At 36.4% G+C, this 25777-nt stretch overlaps 1 protein-coding gene across 13 annotated transcripts in view; it reads right to left on the bottom strand.

Annotated features, from left to right (window-relative positions):
- R3HDM1 (R3H domain containing 1) overlaps positions 1-25777 on the bottom strand; it is a 217335-nt gene that overhangs the window by 47521 nt on the left and 144037 nt on the right. For all 13 annotated transcript variants that reach the window (XM_036023664.1, XM_028511033.1, XM_036023669.1 and 10 more), the window contains 2 exons: positions 25339-25462; positions 2276-2430 (listed from right to left, as the gene is read on the bottom strand). In XM_036023664.1, the coding sequence (XP_035879557.1) occupies positions 2276-2430; positions 25339-25462 (279 nt within the window). The remainder of the gene's footprint in view (positions 1-2275; positions 2431-25338; positions 25463-25777) is intronic.

Raw genomic sequence — 25777 nt, 5'->3', positions numbered from 1 at the left:
TATTATCATACTGTCTTCCCCACAACCCTAGTAAAATACTTGTATCATCATCCCTGGTTTATAGACGGGGAAACTGAGGTTAAGTAACTTGCCCAAGGTTGTACAGCTAGTAAGTATGGAAGTCAGGATTTGAACCCATGCCCTCTGGCTCCAGTGTCTCAGTTCTTTAACCACTATGCCCTGTTCTGTATATCTGGGCTCCATGATTTATAAGTTCATGATTAACTTCTCAGTCTTGCCTATACAGCATGTTTCTGAAATGTAACTGGTCCTTTCAAAATACATAGTAATCCCTTAATTACTTTCAATTTGGCTCAACCACTGCAAAGAGAAACTTACTGGTTTGATGGATCCAACTCTGTATAACAATACATTTCAGTCTTTTTGTCTACTGAGGCAGTGTTAATGTTCTGATATTATCTCTGATTGTATTTGAGTTAATACATATATAGGGTAGACTTAGGGAAAATGACACAACTCAATCTAGATGATTTAAGCTATAGAATAAATCTGTAATTAGTAGTAAAGAAAAGAAACTGATATACCAAAAAAGAAAGAGGGATCAGTATTTCAGAATGTACAGCCATGGAATACACTCTGCTGAGGACAGATGACTTTTCTGGCCTTTTTTGTAGATAACAGTTTATCACCACCTAGGTCATCTAGCTCATCTATTCAATGTACGTGAAAGTATAAAGAGGCTGTCGTTCACTGCTCTTCAGAGCAACACTTTTCACAATCATTCACCCAGTGTGAAGACTACATGAAATAACATGTGAAAATAATTTATAGCTTGTAAAAATGTATGCAATAGAAACTATAACTTTGCTCTGAGGCATTTTTAATATCTAGCTCCATTTTTTAAAACTACATTAACAAGGTTGTAGTTTATTTAAAAGTTATATTTCTTGCCTAGGCTGTGAGCTACTAAAGGTCAAGGGCAAATCTTATTTACACAGTGCCTGGGCATCTTCTCCAATAGATGCTCAATGTACTGGATTAGGGTCCAGCATGACCAGGGTCCTTGACAAGGGAGAGTCCCTGGTATGGCACTGGTCCTAATGACTAGCTATGAATAAAGTAGGGCATGGACAGTCTCATGTACCTGGGCTCATGCACAGAGGATATAAATTAAAACACATGGAAAACATGAGAAAAGAAACATGCAAAATCAAGTTTCATAATGTATCTGTTCTCTTTTTCTTTAGTTGCTTTTTATAATTAGGGGGCTTCAAGACTAGACATACTCTTTAGTACTCAACAGTCCTTGACAATTTCACATTTTAATTTTAATTTTCTGGAATTTAATAGAACATCATAGTATCTTTGCTCATATACTTCTCTATCCCCAGAATGTTTTCCTAACCAATTTATGCCTGTAATTTTCATTTAAGAGATAGTTTAAGGTTTCTATCTTTCCAGAAGAATTCTGTATTAAGTCCTTATCTGCTCATGGCCGTATTTCATGATTCTTTCAGTTATTGGTCTATACACTACCACAGATTTGTCTACATGTTTAGATAAAATACATGTACATTTACCTTTTCAACTAGATTATTTTTACCTTGTTGAGATGAATGAAAATCATCTTTGGATTAACATTAGACTCAGTTATAGAAAACCAAGAGGCTAATAAAACAAACCCATTTGTAGTTATTCCAGAAAGATGAAGGGAGGTAAAACAAATTTCTGAAAATGTGGAACATTATACTAAAAAATATGACTTATTTATAATACAGTAGGTATTTCCATTTTAGAACTAGAAGTTAAAATCCATGTCATTTTTAATCCATGACATTCCTTTTGGGATTGAGGTGGTGAAAAAAAGTCTGTTTCAGCAGGGGCAACTGCACAATTTCTATTCTATGAACATGGATTACAGTATGTATTCTACCTAATTATCCCCAATATCTACTTCCATTTCTATTTTTCCTTCCAGTCCACTCTTTTCTCAAAAGAGACTTTCCAAGGACCTAAATTATAGAATAAGACACTTGTTCAAATAATTATGTAGTTGGAAACACAGTCAATGCCAGACAAAATTTACTTGTCAATCTCAAAGTTGTTCGGACATGTTTCCTAAAAATTAGTGAAGTGAATGAAGTAATAAAATGAAGATAAAATAAAGCTGCTATGACTAATAAAACTCTTAAGACTATGAAATTATGTATTACAGAGCATTATCCCTATATTAAAAGAAGAAAGACGCACTGTACCTATATATTTTATCTACTCAAAAATTACCTCTATCCAAAGTAGGTGAGTGATAATGTACCTGATATGTTGGCACTGAAGGATAGGGGATGACAACTCCTTGAATCTGATTTCCAATGCCGTTAGGTTGGCCACCAATGAGGGTCTGACTCTGGGGTTGCGAAAGTCCAACTATTCCTTGGTAGTTTTGCTGCTGGTTGGGTATAACTTGATAACCTGTAATGGCACAATCAGTTAAATCCTGATTTGAATACATTTTATTTCATCTAGTAGGATGTTTCTGTACTGTATGAAGTACTTTGTGTTCTAAAATGATAAAATTTTCTTTAAACAGCAAATCTCAAAAAATCTTTTAGTATGAGAGCAAACATTTAAAAAGTTTACTATGTAGGTAGTACAAGTTGGCAACTTTTTTTTCCTTTTAAAATACATTCAAATTACATTTGTCTGCAAACATTTCCTTTGCAGTACAGATTTACAGGATCATACATTTGGTTTATACAGATAATTACTATTAATATTTAGTATATATTACAATCTATTATGACAACTGCTTTCTAGGGACCAGGACTAGCTAAGTAATTTGTGGGGCCCAGTGCAAAAGGAAAACATTGGGCCCTTGTTAAAAAATTATGGAGAATTTTGCATTGGTAATAGAACATTACCCCAAGCATGGAGCCCTGTGTAGCTGCGCAGGTTGCATGTTCTGGAAGCACTACCCCCAACAATCACACTAAGATATAAATCCTTACATTAGGAATGTGCAAAAGACACAAGAAAAATGGAGTTATTTAGTAATATTTATTAGATTGTTTCCTTATTGTATTGTTGAGGTCAGCAGACAGAGAAAAAGATGCTGAAAGAGATTAAGTAACCTGCTAAGTTCAGTGGAGTCCAGCCAAGATGGAGGCATAGGCAGATATGCTTTGCTTCCTTGCACAACCAAAAGAAGGATAACAACAAATTTAAAAACAAAGAACAACCAGAACTGCCAGAAAATCACTTGCATGAAAGTCCAAAGACAGGCAGCCTGGGCAGAGAGGACGCAGAACAAGGCAAGGCAGCAGACTGTGCAAGCAATCCCACATTCATGTGCAGATTGACCAGGAGGAACAATGAGGGAGGGAGATAAGCCATGAAACCCAGGGTTTCGGCATGGGAAACTAAAGAAAACCCCTGGCTGTAAAAAATCTGTGGGGGTTGCGGCACTGGTGAGGGAAACTCCCAGTCTCATATGAGTCTTTCGGAGAGGACCACAGGGTCCTAAAACGTACACAAACCTACCCACCTGCAAATCAGCACCTTAAAGGGCACAATCAGCTGGTGGGAAGCGAGGGAAAGCAGGAGAAGAGCCAAGCAAGCGGTATTGTTCCCTCTCTAACCCCTCTCCCACAGACAGCATCCAACACAGCAAAGACAGTTGCCCCACCCTGACAAATACATAAGGCTCCACCCCCTTAGCACATAACAGGTGCGTTGAGACAAAGAAAAATGGCCCAGATGAAAGAACAGATAAAAACCCCATAAAAAGATCTAAGCGACGAGGACATAGACAATTTATCACATGCAGAGTTCAAGACAGTGGTAATCAGGATGCTTACAGAACTGATTGAGAGCTTGGTCACAAAATGAACGAAGTAATGAAAGCTATATAAAAGTGAAATAAAGCAAAATATACAGGGAACCAACAGTGAAGGGAAGGAAACTGGGACTCAACGATTTGGAACAAAAGGAAGAAATAAACATCCAACTGGAACAGAATGAACAAATAAGAATTCAAAAAAATGAAGAGAGGCATAGGAACCTCTGGGAAAACTTCAAGCACTCCTACATCTGAATAATAGGGGTGCCGAAAAGGAGAAGAGGCACAGCAAGAAATTGAAAACTTATTTGAACAAATAATGAAGGAAAACTTCCCCAAGCTGGCAAAGGAAATAGACATGAAAGTCAGGATGCTCAGAGAGGCCCAAAGAAGTTGGATCCAAGGAGGAAGGACCAAGACACATCATTAAATTACCCAAAATTGAAGATAAGGAGAGAATCTTAAAAGCAGCAAGAGGAAAGGAGACAGTTAACAGTTACCTACAAAGGAGTTCCCATCAGACCATCAGCTGATTTCTCAAAAGAAACCTTGCAGGCAAGAAGGGGCTAGAAAGAAGTTTTTGAGGTCATGAAAGGCAAGTACCTATATCCAAGATTATTCTGTTCAGCAAAGCTATCATTTAGAATGTAAGGGCAGATAGAGTACTTCCCAGATAAGGTCAAGTTAAAGGAGTTCATCACCACCAAGCCCTTATTACATGAAATGTTAAAGGGACTTATCTAAGAAATAGAAGATCAAAAATTATAAACAGTAAAATGACAACAAATTCACAACTATCAACAACTGAAACTGAAAAAAAGCAAGCAAATAACTAGAACAGGAACAGAATCACAGAAATGGAGATCACATAGAGGGTTATCACTGGGGAAGGGGAGGAAGAAGAAATGGGGGAGAAGGTACAGGGAATAAGAAGCATAATTGGCAGGCAGAAAATAGATGGGGAGGTTAAATATAGTATGGGAAATGGAGAAGCTACACAACTTACATGTATGACCCACAGACATGAACTAAGGGTGGGGGGAGGAATACGGTGGGAAGGGCTGTACAGGTTGGAGGGGACAACTGTAATAGCAAAATCAATAAAATATATTTTTTAAAAAGCATAATACGTAGGCAGAAAATAGGCAGGGGGAGGTTAAGAATATTATAGGAAATGCAGAAGTCAAAGAGCTTATTATATACAAGCTAAGGACATAAAACGACGGGGGTAGGTGCAGGGAGGAGGAGGTAAAGGGGAGAAAATAATTGGGACAACTGTAATAGCATAATCGATAAAATATACTTAAAAAAAAAAAGAGATTAAGTAAACTGCCAGAAGTCACATATCAAAGGGAAAAGGACAACTCTTCCCTAAGGCAAAGGCCTTGATGGTATGTAATTTAAGCAGTCAGTTAAGAGTATACATTTACTCTTTTATCAAGTGAATTTATCAGTTATTTAAAAAAGAATCCACAATGATAAATTTTAGTAGTGAATATGATTAAATTTTGTCTCCTGATCCTTAGAGGATTCCATTAGGTAAACCAATTAGTTCAAGACTTATGTAAATTATTACAAGCTATTAGAAGCCTTTATTTGAAAAAAAAAACACAGATAAAAATAATCTTTCAACTTCAGGGTACTTAAGTTTCTACAAGGATGAAGCAAAACTATTTTAGCATTTGTACAGAGATACAAATTTCTATAACTAAAGGTCAGTGAAATGATTTCTCTGACAACTCCATAAATATTTTGCTATCTAATTAATACCAGCTTTCATTTTCATCCTTATTAATCCCTAAAGCAAAAGAAATGGCAATAGATCCCATCTCAGGTATTAACTGTAAACAACACCATCACTATAGTTACCCAGGAGCTTTGATGATTCTGTTCAATGACTAAATAATTGAATAAACTCTAGCATCGACCTTCTCTAAAGACATAAATACGAAGTATATCTGGTAACTAAGAACCATATTAACCGCAACAAAGTAAAAATGCAGCTACAGTGAATCCTTTAATAGTGAAGGGTTTTGGAAAATGATGCTGTATCTATGGCCATAGTACTTTATGGTAGTATTTCAAATGACTTCTCACCAATCTAACTTTTCATTAAAAATGTATATTCTAGTCCTTACTGTAATAAGTGATTGATAATATGCTGTTTCCTAAACCTTTCTCCCTATAAATGTCCTAGAATACTTAATTTTGTAGGCAGATAAAGGTAGAGCAGAAGAAACTTATTTCTTGCTTTTTAGCATAATAATTAACAATCAATCCTATTTCTAGTTTATGAAATGACAAGTATTTTGAATTCTTACCCTAACACACCAACACAATTTTACCCTTAGGAAAATAAAGTGGCAGAAGTGAAAATGGGATATGACTATAATGTTTTCTTGTGTTGGAAATGTCACCTCAGAACACACACGCACACACACAGCAGCAGCATTAGAATCTGGGCTCAGTTCTTTATAAACTGAGAAAGTAACTTCTTACAATGGACTTGTTAGAATTACAGTCCACTAAAATTTAAAAGAAAAATGTAGATACCTGGCAGACTTCAGTGTAATATAATTTGTCTTAAAATACCCTAAGAAATATCTCCCAAGAAGCTTCAAGAAGCTGTTTTTCTAATTACTTTTGTATTTTTTCACAGTATGTTCAAAATTATAGGTTGCTGTGCAAGAAAACTTTGAAAAGAAAAACCCTAGCTATAATATATGTGCAAATGTGCTTCTGATATTCTTTATCTAAGTTTACTAACTTGAAAAAAATGCTCTGCTTCCCTCAAACTTAAAACTAAATCATCTACCCTCACTGGCGTGGCTCAGTGGGTTGGGTGCCTGTCCTGCACACCAAAAGGTCACTGGTTCGATGCTTGGTCAGGGCATATGCCTGGGTGTGGGCCAGGTGCCTTGTTGGAGGGGTGTGAGAGGGAACACATTGATGTTTCTCTCACACACTGATGCTTCTCTCCCTCTTTTCTTCACTCCCTTCCCCCCTCCAAGATAAATAAAATCTTTAAAAAAATAAAATGAAATCACTGAATAGTTAATTATTTTAAAAATTCCATGTGAAAACTTTAAAAGCATGAGTATTTAAATAAAGGCCTTTAAATGAAAAATTATTTACTAATTTTTGGAGATGCATCTTGGAGGTCTCCTGCCTAAAATCCTCTCTTAAGAAAGTCTTACACAGAAAGCTTTCACTATAGATTTTATGTTGTAGTGAGGTAATGTAGACTCATGGGGACACTATACCATCGAATTTGCATCTGAATTTCTGGTGATATTTCAGATTCCTGAATGCAACTGAATCTCCCTTAATATCCATGACTACTACTAATAGAGATACACATACATGATACACACATATGTATGTATACCTCCACAAAAACATCATGCACACTTTGAAGACAATATAGCATGACATCTAAAATCTTTGCCCCAGCACTTAGTCATTTGTTACAGAGGGTAATAAACAGGATATATCTGGTGGGTGACACAGCTCCTATGTTTGAAATTAGGTATTCTTAGTGATGACAGCACATCAGGATAGCAGAATAAATAGGGTCTTATAAAAATAAGAGGAAGAAATTAATCCTGACTGACAGGAGTTAGTGACACTGGACTTAAAGAAAGAAAAAAAATATGGAAAAAAGTAAAAGGTGACTAATCTGTTTAAGGAACAGGAAATAGGAGTGGCTGGATACTGTACACAGAGTGAAGAGTAGAAAATGAAGTAGAACAGAATACTGGCAGAGAACCAAAATATTTACAAGTAAAAGAGCAGTGAAAATTAGTCAGAAGTTCTAGATTTTAAAGATTGTGAAAGGAGAAAAATGACTATTTTAAGTACTTCACTCAGAAGCAGCACAAATGAATGGAAACAAGTAATAGTAGAGCTATAAAAATTAAGAATGCCATGCACTTCAAAAGAAAGTATCTTCCTTAAGAAGTTCTCTTACTAATCTCATAACTTTTTCATTGCCTTATTCAACATCACTAGAACACTACACATAGTATAAAACTGTTCTGTTAACTGTTTGCTCATGGTTTGTGCATGCCTTTAAGAAACACTGAAATATGGTGTGCTTTTTAATGAAGTTAGAAACATTAACATCACCCTCATTAGACAAACAACCCCTCTCCCTAAAACACCCATACCCAGCTATCACACAGCCAAGACAAAAAAGTGAGCACTCAATATTTATACTTACTGATTAAACAATAGTAAAAAGTAAAATAGTAAAAAACATACTCTTAACAGAATGAAACCAAAATAAGATACAATGAATATAGATGATGGAATCTTATGCAAAAAGGAAGGTGTTACCTTTGGAGAGGAGCATGAGCATTAACCCGGACAAGTAGGAAGATATTGCATATGAAAAGGCGTGTTAAGCAAAAAAGCAACAGAATGACATCAGAAGAGAACAGTAGCCTGAGGAATCCCCTTTAAGTTCCTACAATTTGAACAGCTGTTACCGCTCAAACGATTCCCTGCTCAATGCAAAGTATGCCTTGAGAGATCCGTGCATTGTGCATTGAAACATCGAAAGTGGGCAAGCGACAGCAAAAGGGGAAGGTGACAAGGGCTGAGATGAGCCACAGATGCAGCCTTGCAGCCAGGAGATCATGATGGGACTCAGCCTAGAGAAGCAAAGAGATTCATTTGGTGGCATTCCTACAGGTGTGAGCAGCATGAGCTGCAGCGGAGCCAAGCAAGACCCAGGAAGAACACAGAATGGGGGAGCAACCATGGTTGTCAGGTGGCTGGAAATCCAGGCAGACAGACAAAGCCATGGAGCCCTATTGCCCTGTAGCCTCCCAGAGCTCACATCCCTTCTCCCTTGGTGTCAAGTTGCAGAGCAAATCTGCTAATCTAAAAACTGGTACTACAGAATCAGTTTTGTTCCCCTGAATAAAGGCTGCACTCTGCGACCAGTCCTGGGGTCGGGGCACAGGGTGAGGACTCCATAGAAGTCCAAAGGCACCATTACTAGGAGGGCAAAACAACAAAGAAACTGGCTGGTTCCTCTAGCCCATCTTACCCCCATGCACCTTGGCTACACTGATGACTGAGGGGGATAGCACTGGGATTCGAAAGAGCTAAAAAGCTTGTGATTCAGCCCTGGCTGGGCAGCTTAGTTGGTTCAAGTGTTTCCCCAATATGCCAAGGTTGAGGGTTTAATCCCTGGTCAGGGTACATACAAGAATCAACCAATGAATGCATGAATGGGTGGGATAACACACGAAGACACATCGATGTCTCTCTCTCCATCTCTAAAATCCATATAATAATAACAACAACAACAACAATAATAAGACTTCTGGCCAAGATGGAGGCATAGGTAGACACACTGTGCCTCCTTGCACAACCAAAATAAGGACAACAATTTAGAAACAAAATAACAACCAGAACTGACAGAAGATTTAACTGTATGAAAGACAGACAACCAAGGAGTTAAAATAGACACATTCATCCAGACCCGTAGGAAGGGCAGAGTTGGGCAGCCAGGTGGAGAGGGGTTGTGGCACAAAAACTGGTGCCACCAGGTGTGTAATCCCAGGTGCATAAAACCGCAGCAGGCAGACCCTGGGCGCGGGGTGGAAATGGGCAGATCCAGCAAGGTGGCGATTGTGAAGCGAGGCACTACACACAAGGCGGCTGGCTGATAGGGCAGTGCCACATTCACGTGCAGATAAACCAGGTGAACCTGGGGAGTGAGACAGACCGTGCAACCCAGGGTCCTAGTGCCAGAAAATAAAGCCTCAAAACACCATTTGAAAACACCTGTGGGGGTTGAGGCAGTGGGAGAGATTCCCAGCCTCACAGGAGAGTTCACTGGAGAGACCTAGAATGTACACAAGCCCATACACCCAGGAATCAGCACCAGAAAGGCCCAGTTTGCTTGGCGGAAGTGGCGGAAGGGACTGAAATCTGACAGAGAGAGCAAGTGCCACTGTTCCCTTTTGGACCCTGCCCCCACATATAGCACCACAACCCACTGACTGGGTTTCCCTGCCCTGCTGAATACCTAAGGCTCTGCCCTGCATACATAACAGGCGTGACAAGAAAAAAAAATGGCCCAAACGAAAGAACAGATCAAAGCTCCACAGCAAATACAACTAAGCGACCAAGAGAGAGCCAACCTATCAGATGCACAGCTCAAAGCACTGGTGATCAGGATGCTCACAGAATTGGTTGAATTTGGTCACAAATTAGATGAAAAAAGAAGGCTACACTAAGTGAAATGAAGGCAAATGCACAGAGAATCAATAGTGATGGGAAGAAAACTGGGATTCAAATTAATGGAGTGGACTAGAAGGAAGAAAGAAACAACCAAACAGAAAAGAAGGAAGAAACAAGAATTCAAAAAAATATAGAGAGGCTTAGGAACCTCCAGTACATCTTTAAACTTTCCAACATCCGAATTATAGGGGTACCAGAAGAAGAGAAAGAGCAACAAGTAGAAAAGTTATTTGAACAAATAATAAAGGAGAACTTCCCCATTCTGGCAAAGGAAATACACTTCCAGGAAGTCCAGGAAGCTCAGAGAGTCCCAAAGAAGTTGGATCTAAGGAGGAACACACCAAGGCACATCATAATTACATTCCCCAAGGTAAAAATGAAGGAGAGAATCCTAGAAGCAGCAAGAGAAAAGGAGACAGTTACCTACAAAGGAGTTCCCATCAGACTGTCAGCTGATTTCTCAAAAGAGGCCTTGCAGGCAAGAAGGGGCTTGGGGCTTGAAAGAAGTATTCCAAGTCATGAAAGGCAAGGACCTACATCCAAGATTGCTCTATCCAGCAAAGCTTTCATTGAGAATGGAAGGGCAGATAAAGTGCTTCTTAGATAGGTCAAGGTAAAGAAGTTCATCATAACCTAGCTCTTACTTTATGAAATGTTAAAGGGACTGATCTAAGAAAAAGAAGATAAAAAACATGTATAGTAAAATGATAGCAAACTCACAATTATTAACAACCACACCTAAAAGAAAAACAAAAACAAACTAAGCAAACAACTAGAACAAGAGCAGAACCACAGAAATGGAGATCACATGGAGGGTTGGCAACAGGGGAATGGGAGGAGGAGAGAGGGGAAAAGATACAGAAAATAAGTAGCACAGATGGTAGGTAGAAAATAGACAGGGGGAGGTTAAATATAGTATGGGAAATGTAGAAGCTAAAGAACTTATGACACATGGACATGAACTAAAGGGGGGGGAATGTGGGTGGGAGAGGGTGTGCAGGGTGGAGGGGAATGGAGGAGGGGTATGGGACAAGTATAATAGCATAATCAGTAAAATATATTTTAAGGAAAGATTTACTTATGAATTTAATAAAAATGAACAAAGTGTGGTTTATGTAAAAAAAAACAATAAAAGCGATTCAACTGAAAAATAAGAGAAAAACCTCTTTCTATAAATCTGGTAGGTTAAGTGCCACTCATACAGATACCTAGACAGAGAAGAAATAAAAAATCAATCAAATACTATGAATAATCAAGGTAGTGAAGCAGCTCAGAAAAAGAATAAAGAGTTTCCAGAAAACAAACTTAAAGACATGAAAATATGTGATATAAATGATAGAGAATTCAAGATTGTAGCTCTGGCAATATTCAATGAGATGTGAAAAAATACAGACAGGCAATTTGATACACTCAGAAAACAAGTCAACACACAAAACAAGTACTTTACCAAAGAGATTGAAACTTTACGAAAGAACCAACCAGAAATTCTGGAGATGAAGAATTCAATATAAGAGATCAAGAATGAACTAGCAAGCACAGGAAATAGAGCAGATGCAGGAAAGGATTAGTAATATCAAAGATAGAAGTGATGCAGAGGGAAGGATAGATTTGAGCATAAAAAGAAATAAAAGAATACTACGAGAAGTTTCTTACTCCATTACAAAATACAATATAAGAACAGGCATACCAGAAGAAGAGGGAGACAGGAAAGGAGAGCCAATCAAACAAAGAGTTGATGAAAATTTCTCAAACCTATAAAAAATTAGATCCTCTAATCCAAGAAGCAAACCGAACACCTAGTTACCTCAATCCAAGGAGGCCTTGTCCAAGGCACATTGTATTAAAACTGTCAAAAATTAATGACAAAGAAAGAAATCTCAAGGCAGCCAGGGAAAAGAAGAAAGTAACTTATAAAGGGAAGCCCATTAGGTTATCATTGGACTTCTTAGCAGGAACTCTACAAGCCAGAAGAGAATGGAACCAAATATTCAAACTACTGAAAAACAAAAATTACCAGCCAAGAATAATACATCCAGAGAAGTTATCCTTTAAATATTAAGGAAAAATAAAGATTTCTCCAGACATACAGATGCTGAGGAAATTTATCACCAGAGAACCTCCACTGCAAGAAATACTCCAGGGGGTTATTCTACGTGAAACAAAAAAGAAAAGGTAACAAAACTAAAAGTAGGATCACTGACAAACTTAGAGCATAAATAGGGGTAATCTGTGATGACAGAAACATAAAAGCGGAGAGGGTAAAGGTATGCATTTGCAAAGGTGGATGGAGACTAGATGCATTCAAAAGAAAAGGAACTACTATATATGCTGTTTCTTTTTCATAAACCCAATGATAACCAAACACAAAAAACCCAAAACTGAGACACATGGCTTAAAAAAAAGAGAAAGCAGAAGAAAGTATGGAATACCACTAAACAAAAAACAATAGAAACACAAAGCAAAAGAACCAATGGAGGCACACAGTAACCAGAAAACAAAAGATAAAATGGCTATAGAAAATCCTTATACATCAATAATTCCTCTAAATGTAACTTGGTTGAATTCACCAATAAAGAGGAACAGCGTAGCAGATTGGATCAAAAACAAGCAAACAAACAAACAGAGAACATTTTATGAATTTGATCCCAAAGGCAAGGAAAGTAAAGGCAAAAATAAATGGGGCTGTATCAAATTAAAAAGCTTCTAAACAGCAAAACAAAGTGAAAACAAAACAAAAAGGCAATCAACTGAATGGGAGATATTTGCAAATAACAGCTCTAATAAAGGGTTAATATCCAAAATATATAAAGAACTCATACAACTAAATACCCAACAAATAAACAATCCAACTAAAAAATGGGCAGAGGACCTGAACAGACACCTTTCCCAAGAAGACATACCAATGGTCAACAGATATATGAAAGATATTCAACTTCGTTAGCTATTAGGGAAATGCAAATCAAAACTGCAATGAGATAATGTCTCATACCTGTTAGAATGGCTGTTATCAACAAGACAGGAAATAACAAGTATTGGAGAGGTTGTAAGAAAAAGGAACCCTCAGTCACTGCTGCTGGGAATGTACAATGGTAGGGCCACTATGGAAAATAATCTGAATCGTTCCTCAAAAACTTAAGAACAGCATTACCATATGACCCAGCAATCCCTATTGTGGATATCTTCCTGAAAAACTTGAAAACATTTATTTACAAAGATATGGGCACCATTATGCTCACTGCAGCATTACTCATAGTGGTCAGAAGGCTGGATGAAGAAGATGTGGTACATATATGAGGAGGGACCCAAAAGAAACTGGAATTTATTTATAAAAAAGAGTGTATTTATTCATACACATTTACATATTTTAAAAAAAGATTTATTTTTAGAGAAATGGTAAGGGAATGAGAAAGGGAGAGAAATGACGTTGGTTGTCTCTTGCACACCCCCAACTGGGGACCTGGCCCGCGGCCATGTGTCCTGGTGGGGAATTGAAGTAGTGGCCTCTTGATTTGCAGGCCGGCATTCAATCCACTGAGCAACAACAGCCAGGGCTATTTGTACATGTTAAAACTTCAATTACCTTTGAAGTATTCTCCATTTAATGTAATATACCTATCAAGATGTTTTTTCCACTGCTCAAAACAGTTTTTCAACTCATCGATTTTGATGACTTTTAGTACCTCTGCCATTTTTTGTTTCATCTCTTCCACATTGGCAAAACTGTTCCCTTTTAGGGCTTTTTTGATCTGGGAAAACAAAACAAAAGTTGCTTTGGGGTGAGACTGGGTGATTAGGCAGGGTGTGGCACAGGGATCATGCCATCTTTGGTCAAAAACTTCTGGATACTTAGTGTGGTGTGGGCAGGTGTCCTCAAAAATCACCCATCATGAAATGGGCAAATGTTTTAAAAAAGCTTTCAAAAAAAATTTAGTGAAGGACTTCCAGCCAAGATGGAGGCATAGGGAGATATGCTTTGCTTCCTGCACAACCAAAAGAAGCACAACAAATTTACAAAAAAACATCAGTACTGCCAGAAAATCAAACGGTATGAAGTCTGACAACCGAGGAATAATGAAGAAACATTCATCCAGACAGCAGGGACAAAGAAGATGACTGGCAAGGCAGCAGACCAGGCAGGTGTCGTGACTGCTGATGGTCCAGTCAGCCCCACATTTGTGTGAGGATAAACTGGGAAGTACACCTGGGGAGAGAGAGAGACTGAGCAACTGAGGCCCAAAGAAGTTGGATCCAAGGAGGAAGGACCAAGACACATCATAATTAAGTTACCCAAGATTAAAGGTAAGGAGAGAATCTTAAAAGCAGCAAGAGAAAAGGAGACAGTTACCTACAAAGGAGTTCCTGTAAGACTATCAGCTGATTTCTCAAAAGAAACCTTATAGGCAAGAAGGGGCTGTAAAGAAGTTTTTGAGGTCATGAAAGGCAAGTACCTACATCCAAGATTATTCTGTTCAGCAAAGCTTCCACTTAAAATGGAAGAGCAGATAACGTGCTTCCCAGATAAGGTCAAGTTGAAAGAGTTCATCATCACCCAGCCCTTATTATATAAAATGTTAAAGAAACTTATCTAAGAAAAGGAAGATAATAAAATGAACAGTAAAATAACAACAAACTCACAACTATCAACGACTGAACCTAAAAAACAAAAACAAAAAGAAACTAAGCAAATAACTAGAACAGGAACAGAATCACAGAAATGGAGATCATGTGGGAGGTTATCAGTGGAGAAGGGGAGGAGGGAGAATGGGGTAAAGGTACAGGGAATAAGAAGCATAATTGGTAGGTACAAAATAGACAGTGGGAGGTTATAATACTCACCTAGCAGGGGAAGCCTATACTATTACAGGGGGCCTACCCTTATATACTATGAAATGGTACTCAGCCAAAAGATGAAATACTGCCATCATGGGTGGACCTTGAGAATATTATGCTAAGCAAAATAAGTCAGTCAGAAAAAGCTAACTGAACCATATGATTTCACTTACTATGTAGGATATAAAACTGAAACTCTTAGACAGAGACAACACTGTGATAGTTATGAGAGGGAAGGAGGTGAGAAGGAGGTGAGAAGTAGGGAGGAGGAAGGGGGAAATACATGGTGAAAGAAGATGATCTGACTTTGGGTGGTAGGCACATAATGCAATATACAGATCATATATCATAAAAATGTACACTTGAAACCTATTATGATCCGGTTAACCAATGTCTCCCCAATAAATGTAATTAAAAACATACACAAAAACATACCTTATGAGTTCGTGTGTGTGTGTGTGTATGATATATATATATATATATATATATATAATTCTATACAAAACCAGGAACTTACTATGTGTTGACAGGATAACTGAGGCTATTTTGTTACTGTCTATATTTAGTGAACAGCTTCTGATATCAAAGGTAAAGTTAAGTTGTAAGGTAACATATTTATAATAAAGTTAAACACATTTAATTGCCTTTTACTATGATGAAACTGAGTCCCATGAATACAGATCACTTCAGTCCAGAATTCATGGTTCACTCATTAAGACTCCCTTTGAATCTTACATAGCAGCTGAGCCACAGATTTTATGTAATTAACCTCAAAGTGTTTACCTGATAAGGAAAAACACAGAACTGTTTTAGTTTATGACATGCAAAGCTCTAAATGCAGGTTTTATTTGAACATTACTGGAGAAAAAAAAGGCCATTAAAAACCTTAAAAAATATTGTGGAAGGGGAGGTGGATGGAGGTAGAAAAGGGTATATAGGGAGATAAATGATGATGAAAAAAAGTAAAACAAAATAAAAAAGAAAAAAACCCTTAAAAAACTTTATCTGATCATAAAATAGGACATTTTTTTTCATGGAAGAAAATATGAAAAATACAAAAAAGTGAAAAACAACATTGAAAAAATTTTTTTATAAAAATAATCATTTACAGGTAACCTTACTTTCTATGCATAGATAGCAATACACATACCCACTTACATTATTTACAGAAATGGGCTCATAGACGCATGCTCTTTCAAAACCTTTTTCCATGTAATGTTCCCACAGGTGATTAACAGAGCTTTCACAGGGTTATGTGAAGGAAGTAATCAAGCAAATTTTCTTAGAATATATTTAGATCTCAAGTTAACAATCAAAGGATGAGGAAACCACTCAACTGATCCTATCTCTCTACTGCACTTTAAAGGAATGGGTCATGAGACAAAAGACTAACATTTTAGAACTATGTTAGTTTGTTATGTCCACTCTGGAATTCAGCCCAAACACCAATTTAGCCAAACAATTCCTATGCATTTTTAGTTTAGAACACTACATAATTTTCATTTCTTTGATGGTATGACAAGGTAATATTAGTAGCTAACATTTACATGGCATTTACTATGTTTTAGGCACTGTCCTGAACACTTTACACATGCTAACTCATTCAATGTTCACCGCCTCACAAAACAGGTGCAATCGTTATCCCCGTTTTTCAGATGAAGAAAACAAAAACACAGAGCAATTCATACCTTGTACAAGGTCACCACCTGATAAATCCTATAGCTAGGATTTTACACAGCAGTCTGATTCTAAATTTTACTTTTCTAAGGGACAAATGTTGAAGTAGAAAGAATATTCTAGTAATACTGTTCAAATAAGCAGAACATTGAATACCTGGCCTCTTTCCATTTTCTGAGAATTCTGGTTAATGAATACTTTTACTGTAGTTTAACATACTAAGTCTCAAGATAAATTTAATTACAGGAAAAGAGAGTTATTGTAAATAATCAACAAGGAAACTTTTAAAATTTGAATTAAAGATTATTTGTGAGAACCAGCATTGTTATCCAAATTAGGAATCAGAGTGAAAGACTGCTGAACAGTTAGTCCAGATGGTAGCTGTATGAACTTAAGAGGATAAGAAAGACCAGGTATTTAATTGTTCATATATGATCATCCAATAAAGTCCTCTCCCTGGGAGGGACTCTCCTTCACTTATTTTGCCCACTACTCTCAAGATGCATGGTTTGTGACTTCTATATCTCAAGGTTACACTTCCTTGACTTATTATAATTAGATTTCACATGTGTATAAAACAACTAGGAATGAGAAGAGGAAGCTCAAATGGTGACTTTCTCAGATTCCACACCCCTTGGTCTGTGCCTGTAAGTCTAATTATTATCATTTCAATCACTAAGATTCCTCTTTGGGTTTTATCTTTGCTATTTCATCTCGAAGTCTGCCTTTGCTCAAAATGTATAACCTGTTGTCATATTCCACATGAGCTGACAGAAGATTTTTCTAGTGGAATTTCCTAAGTTTGGCTTTTTTCTCCATAACTTGAGTTGCTTTGCCAGGAAGTCAGATTTTACTATTGCAAAATTTTTTTTAATGGTACAAATAGAAAAATTTGGAGGAAAAATATTAATGTAGTGTATTTGAGGAGGTAGGATTATGGATAATAAAGTAAATTCTACTTTCTTGTATCTTCCAGTTGTAATGGTATGCATTACTTTTATAAAGAGAAAATAAATGTGTTTTTTAAAAGCAAAGAAAAAAAAAGATGTAACCTCAAGATAATTACTGTAGTTGACCTATTGAATTCTTTAGTATTTTCCATCTAAGTGCTACTGAAATTTGTATGTGGAAAATGAAGATTTGGGTCTTGGCATACTTGATATTGGATTGTTAATTTCTGAAGCAACTGATCAACAGAGGGGAAGATTTTTGCATTCTCATCTATTGTGCCAGGATCTAGTTCAGACTGCTTAGGTGTGGTTAGAGGTGAGAGAGTTTTGGAAACAGTTGTATTAAATCTCTTTGGAGGTTAGGATGTGTTCTATGAAGCACTTATCCCTTTCTACTCCAGACATCTCTGCAATGGACTGAATATTAATGTCTCTTCCAAATTCCTCTGTTGATTAGGTCATGAGGTGATTAGGGCATGAGGGAAGAACTCTCATGAATAGGATTAGTGTTCTTAGGGAAGAGATCACAGAGAGATCCCTAAGCCATGTGAAAACAGTGAAAAGTATATAAAACAGGAAACGGTTTCTCACTAGACACTGAATCTGCTGGTGTCTTGATATAGAAAGTCTCAGCTTCTAGAACTGTGAGAAATAAAATTTTTGTTTATTTGCATTCAAGACAAAAAACCCCACCAGGTTGGACCCACACTGAGCAGAAAATTGTCAGAGCTTGAGGAATCTTTCTAAGGCTGTCACAGTTGGGGGGGGGGGGCGGGGAAGCATCATTTAATATTCGATGCTTTTTATAATTGGTACCCCAGGAGGCAAATTCTACTGGCATTAGGACAGGTACCTAAACTGTTTTTCCAGCAGTGAAATGAGATGTTTATTCACTGCAATAATTACAACAAACTAACAATAACCCAGGAAGTAGTTAAAAAGTATGCAATTCTGGAGCATACTTTCTAAACAGCACGGTATTAAAAGCTGCAATAAGATTACTAGACTTTTTCAAATGTCGACCATGGGCTCTATATTGGTTAAAGTTACTATAATCACCAGGAAACTAGAAATGACAGTTAAAAACACTAAAAACAAAACAACCACAACATCATTTTTACCAATCCAATTAAATACAAGAAGAACCTTACTAATTGTCTTTGTAAGACAAAATAATTTATTAACAACATAAAATAAAAGATCATCTAATTAATGACATGGCTTATTTTATGCACACCTCCATAATAAAATTTACATCTCAAAGAAGTGGCAGGGTAGTTCAGGTTCATTATCTAATCATTCAGACAAAAGAAGGGAAGGAACATAGTCCTAATAGTTTCAAAAGCATAGTTTGCATACTGTTAAGTATGAGGAAAAAACCCAATGATCTGGCAAAGAGGGAGAAGGTTGAAGATTAGGAATGAAGTAGATTCCTAGAGAATGAAAAGTATCATTACATTTAAAATATACCACAAGAGTATTCCCAATATTCTGATACTCAATATATAACCAACTTGGCTACTACCTAAATTATTCTTTTTCCAATAAAAAGTGTGTTTTAGTATATCAGAATTAAAAAAAAATCCTTCCTATGGTATATCTGGATTTAACCAAGAAATTAGAGGAAAACAGAATTTTTTTAAAATTAGAAATTTGTGTCAATATTGCAGGAAAACATCTGTTTTTGTCAAGCAAGCAATGCCAATTTAAGTGATATCAAACAGAATAAACATCCAGACCTCAATATAGATGTTATTTAACACTGCCATTCTCCTTTATTAAAGGACTGTACTGTTCCAATATTATCTCATTTCTGCCAGCACTTTCAGAGGAAAGCACAATCGATTCTGTAAACTGGGAGAACTAGGACAGTATAAATTGATGGCTTAGACACTTTCCTGGAGGGTCCCAAAGAATATGCTATTTTTAACTCTCTTTCACTTCAAAGAGAAGAAAGCAAGGATACAGAGTGTTCCACAGGAAGTATTGCTCAGGCTATGACAGGCTAGCTTTGTTTTATATAGGTGACCTGAACTAGCATTTGTGTTAAAGGAAAGCATTATTAATATGGATTAGATATCATTAGAAAGATAAAAAGAATTAAGAATTGCTTAGTCAGAACAGCCATAAAACTAAGGTTTATTAACTTTTATTATTCATTTTTTCCAGACTAAGCTTTTATGACTGAAGCACTGTGAGGGCAGTTTTTTTGAGAAACCATTTTGCCAACTTTAAATTTATTGGTAAGCAGGTATTTATAAGACAATTTAGAAGAACTATTTCCATACCATCAAAACTTCAAGCATTTAATGCTGGTCTATCTTATGTCTATGGTACTATTTTAGTGAGCAGGCAAATTTAATTGGCCCCTTAGGTGAATGCAGAAGAAGACACAGTTGCCAGCACACTGTCATTATTCTATCTCCTCTATCACCCACTGGTCTCTTACCACTGTGCCTGAACTAAACATATATACAAACACAAAAAACAAATCTAATTAGAACAGCAACATAGATTATAGCTCACAGCTATTTAAATGACGGTCCTAAGAAGGGTCTATACAACTCAAGAAAATCTATGGGTACTTACCAGACACATTTGGCTCCAGATTTCAGTGGCGGCAGGTTAATGGAGAAGGGAAAAGGGAAATAGGTGCATTTGTAGGTATTAAATAATATCTGAATCTGTGCTGGTCATACAATACTATGAAATGATCACAGAATCAATGAAAAAACAACAGCCAGGGCTACCAACCTAGTAATATAAATATAAAATTCCTATTACTCCCACCATAAGTTGTCAGTAAGGAAAATGACTTTGCTCCCAGGGTCCCTATTCGACATACCTAAATCCTTTATCATTAACACTCCCCTCGTTACCCAGCAGGGCCTTTTATATCCTAGTTACTTTAAATTTGTACCTTGCAATGCTGCCAATATTCTGTGCATCTTACAGAGTGTTTATCCTAACATGTTCCTCCTACAGTGTGGTTCATCAGGACCCTATCATAGTCTGCTGGTTACAAAACTTAATCAGTTTGCAAACACATGGTTCTGAGTTATTTGAAAAGCTGAGACTGAAGACACAATGTACTGATATTCTTTGAATTTATCAACCAATTGTAAAACTATGTTTAGTTTTACAGCCATTTTGCTTCCCACACATGCATACAATATCAGCATTTAGAAAAAAAAAAGAAATTATATCACTGGTCAGAGCCCAGGTAGCTTCAAATGCTTTTAGATGTCTTATTTGATGGCATACTTTATTGCATAACAATTCTAAAAAGTTATGCAGCAATAGAAAGAGATATGCATTTGACTTTTGCTAATAAGTTTTGCATAATTAAGACATTAAACTTTTAAAACCTCCAAACCAAACTGAATCTGCCATCCAAATCTGCTTTGGAAGAGAAATTAAAGCAATAGCTTTCACAAATTTTTAAAAGGTAAATTATATTAAGCCAAGGTTGTCATTTAAATTCAAATCCCTATTGCTGAGTATGATGCATGATTAACAGGCATTACAATTGATGGAAAATTTAAGCAAATATTAATACCTTAATACAGCATAAAAAAAAGAAAGAAAAGAAAAAGGAAGAAAGAAAAAAAAGAGCAGTGGAAACCTGAGTAAAAAGAAGCCAGGAAGCAGCTGAAAAAGAGACCGGTTCACTGTGAGAAATGTAAACCTCTCAGACAGTGCTACGGCCCCGAATCCAACAGCTCAGGAACAAGGCCAATTATTGCAAAATATTAAACATATATGGTGAAGCTGCAAACTTTTCAAAAGAGTCATAAGAATGAAAGCAGCTACATAGAAAACAGCCAGGGCCTTATAAGCCTAAAATCTTTGCTATAATCACTACCTGCAGAAATTGGTATAAATTTGAGAATACCAAGCTCCTTACATTTAGTATACTTTATAGTCTCCGAGCTGTAAATTTTATGATAAAGAGTTAGGATAACAAATCCTTACTACTCCAACTGGCAAGTAACCAGATCTTTTGAAATTGTTGCTTATATGACTCCAGTTCTTGACAGTAAGTCACTATTGCAAACCAATTCTCAGATAGTCCCACCTTCCTGAACTAGAAATGGCACATACGATAGACACAGAATCATGGAATTTTAGGGTACAGAGAAATTTCAACAGACAATAGAGTAAAACTCCCTTACTTGGAAAATTAGTAAATTGAAACCCGGAGACTTTAAGTGACACACCTAAAACCAGTTAATAACAAATAAGGGGCTGTCAGGATTTGACTCCTATTTTGTTTTCTTTCACATTATACACTACATTTTCGAAGAGCCTTATGTAGCCAGAATTTCTTCTGCTTTTGTGATAGAGGTTGACTCTACCTTGTTATTAATGACCATGATAATTTCACATTCTCAACAAAAGATGTGTATATTCATTTCCCATAATAGACTAGAGGTTATCAAGGAGACCGATTAACTATTGTGGTCCTCTGGCACACACTTGATAAAAGAGCAAAGCATTTCATCCTTTTTTCTCTTTCCCCAAAAGGGGGGTGGGGTGGGGGGAGAAAATCCTGTATTTTACTGTCCATACTCTACCTGGTCTCAGAATACTTGCTTCAATTGGGTTTGCTAAATTTGCGGCAAAAACTTTTTAGAGTTATATACAAACATTTAAAAATTATTTATCCGTGCCTCTGTAGAAAAATTGTTCTGAATCTATCAATGCTTTCATTATTTGGTTGAATTAATTTCACCATTTTGTGCAAAAAAAAAAAAAAGAAAGAAAAGAAAAAAAAGAAAGAAAGAAAAAAAGAAAATGTCAGTAACTAAAAGTTGTTTGAAGAAAATAGATGTAAGATGTGACTATTTCTAATTTTAATCAGATTAGGATGGTAGAATGTAGGGAAATATAAGGGAAAAATATGAAAAAGAAGTCCAGAAAGTCAGATTATTTATTTATTTTAAAAATTTTTTAGAAAAAGATTTACTTATTTTTAGAGAATGGAGAAGGGAGGGAGAAAAAGTGGGAGAGAAACACCGATGTGTGAAAGACACGTCAATCAGTTGCCTCTTGTGTGCCCCCTACTGGGGAACTGGCCTGAAACCCAGGTATGTACCTTGACTGGGAATCAAACTGGCAACCTTTCGGTTTGTAGGCTGGCACTCGATTCACTGAGCCACACCAGCTGGGGTGCGAGTCTGATTTTTTACAATAAAGGTTACATAAAGATGTAAATAACTCAGACAGAAATTGGTATAAATCTGTGAAAAGCATCAGAAACAAAAAACTGCCACCCTGGCTGGGTAGCCCAGTTGGTTCGTGTCCTCCTGAAGCGCCAAGGTTGTAAGTTCAAACCTCAGTCAGGGCACATACAAGAATCAACCAATGAATGCATAAATAAGTAGAAAAATAAAATCATACTCTTTTCCTCTTACTCTTGCCCCCAAGTCAATAAAAACAAACACACACACAAAACACAGCCTATTCATTCCTCAGTGCATTTTACTTTTCTATTAGGACATCCACAAACATAAATGCACATTTTCTGTAAGCTTTGACATAAAAAATAACTATGAGCTAACTTCAAAAGTCTTTAGATAATTTTTTTAAATACTCAAGTACTATAAATTCTATAAAAAGGTTCAATATAGTTACCAACACAATACTTGGCACTGGCACTACTGACCTTTTCTCTGAAGGGAAATTTCTATTGTACTTATTAGCATAACAAAATTTCCTTCTCTTTCAGACAAGGATGATTTGAGGATTTATTTTACTTTTCTTCTTCAAACTAAATGAGACTCAACTAACTTAAGCTGTAAGTTAAGAGGATTCTACACAAAAATAACCGGAAGAAACAACTATAGTTATAAATTATTACATTATGACTGACTCTATGAGTCAAACACAATGTCAAAAACTACTCATTCAGACATATTCTCTCTCTGTGCCTGTATTACCCAGATCCAGTCTAACTTATTGCTTTCTTCCTTGTGATCATAACTAGCATTAGGAAAAAAACCCAAATTAAAATATGACTGATGATAAACATATGCTATCTGTCACACACATATTTTGGCCTTCAATTAGAAGTGTCCTTTTTTTTCAGGGATACATTTGTACAATCACACTGGTCCAACCTTTAACTATAAGTTTTAATTTTGTAGGCAATTTGACAAAAATTTAGTCATAAAAAGAACAAAATTAATAAGCTCACACAAATACAGAACAAAGGACTTTGACCACCTAATTAATAGGGTGTATTAATGAGCTACATTAATTAGTCACACACAAGGTACTTGAGTGGGGAATGTGAAGATAATTTTTTATCATCATGGTACTAGCTATAATCTATATTATAATTTTGAGAGAAAAAATCAATACTAAAAACAATATGAAAAGTCAGTCACTGAGGTTGAGTGACTGAGATTGTAGGAAAACTCACAATTTCTATAAGATAAAACAGTAATGTATTAAAGCTAATGAGCAGTGTCAGAACCAATGCTTCTATGTATAAAGAACTTTTGATGCCCTTCAAAATTATAGCATATACTAGTTTACATTATAAGTGGATATATTATTAAACTTCAGGAAAACCTGACACTAAAGAGTCATATTTGAGACAGAGGGCAAATTCTAAGATGGCCAGGAGGACCGATCCTTGTACTCAAAATCTTTTAGAAGAACATCTGCACACATACAACACAGGGCCAGTAACACACAAAAAGGAAGAACCTACATGCTGAGTACAAGACAACTCCTAGGAGCAACAGATTAAGGACCTGAAAGTTCTCTTGCAGGGATGAAAAGTAAGAGTCTTATCTTGTAAAGGAAGTTGCTAAGTCACAATGATCACCGAAGACTGCACAAGTGATGAGAAGCAAGAATACTTCTCATCAGACTGCCCAGTGCTAAAGTCTTCCTCCTGAAACTTCAGTACTCCTTAAGAGTTCCACACAATATCAAGAGCAACAAACTGCCTAAGTGGAGGTAGAGGATTATGTGGCCTTGGGGAGTTACGCTGACACAGATTGAGTGCCTCTAGGGTGACAAGCAGCTAATAAGGTCCAAAAAGAAACCAATAAAAATTTTACTTCAACACCTGGAGTTATGAAATGCAGAAAAACATACTTTATTAAACATCTAGAGTAGACATATACATCTAGATGGGAAGCACTGAAAGAAATGAATTAAGTAAAATAAGATAGTTTTGTGCCTTGAGATCAATTGTTTTCATTGAATGTTTAAAGAAAATTTGAAAGGGACAAAAGGAAAACAATCTTTTGAGTTTTATTATTTTGGTATACCCAGTATTAGATTGCATTCGGTTTAAAAATATCTTTCACAATACAACCAGCAAACTGGAAAAGAAAACACAAAAACAGATCTTTAAGAACATCATTCCTTTTAAAGGCATTCCTACTGATACTGAGATAACAAATTTTCACTGAAGTTTTCAATCAAATTTAGGCTCAGGAGACATTTTAACTTGTCTTGCCTCTCTTTTGTTGTTATCACTGGTGGATTACCAGGGTGAAAAGAAGGCCTTGACTACAATGGCAACAGGCACCAGGAAGCTGTTTAACATGCTGCTCAGGCTGGTACAATCTTTTCATCGTGGCTCCTAACCGTTCAGCATATAAACCTGACAGTGTGGTATTTGCTAGTAGGTGCTAGGATTTGCCCACTCTTTTAATATCACTGGTTTGCATATTCACATATATTTTGTATTTGAGACCATTGATACATTGAGTGTGGAGGTATCTTAACAGTATGACTGAAATAAAGTAAGATAAAAAAAGCAACACCCAAGAGCTAAGAATTAATGACAGAAATACTGCTCACCTGTGTGCTGTGCAGGCTGTAGCAGTGGTTGGTTTAGATGTGAATTGTAATGGACAGAAGGGACTGGGCGATACTGAGGTTGACTGGAGTGATAGTGGCCTGGAGCACAGTAACAGGCTGGCACCTAGAATAAGAATTGAGGGGAAAAAATCAATTTTACTTGCAATAAAATTTTTTTCTGCAGGGCACACCAGACTGTAGTGATTAATAATTATTTTCAACACCTATCACCTGAAAACTGACTCTCTTAGCTCTAATTGAAAATTTTTTTAAAAAATTTCAAACATACATCATACATAACAAAAGATACTTAACAATAAGCCCATCAATGAGAGTCAGTAGATATTATTTTTTTGCCCATATTTGTTTCAGATTTTCCTCTTTTACAAAACCAAACACTAATGAAATAGTTGAAGGCTTATTATACAAAAAAGCCCAT

This window comes from Phyllostomus discolor, chromosome 4, assembly GCF_004126475.2.
Source record: "Phyllostomus discolor isolate MPI-MPIP mPhyDis1 chromosome 4, mPhyDis1.pri.v3, whole genome shotgun sequence".
NCBI classification, from domain to species: domain Eukaryota; kingdom Metazoa; phylum Chordata; class Mammalia; order Chiroptera; family Phyllostomidae; genus Phyllostomus; species Phyllostomus discolor.
This window is presented reverse-complemented; position numbering and strand designations above follow the sequence as displayed.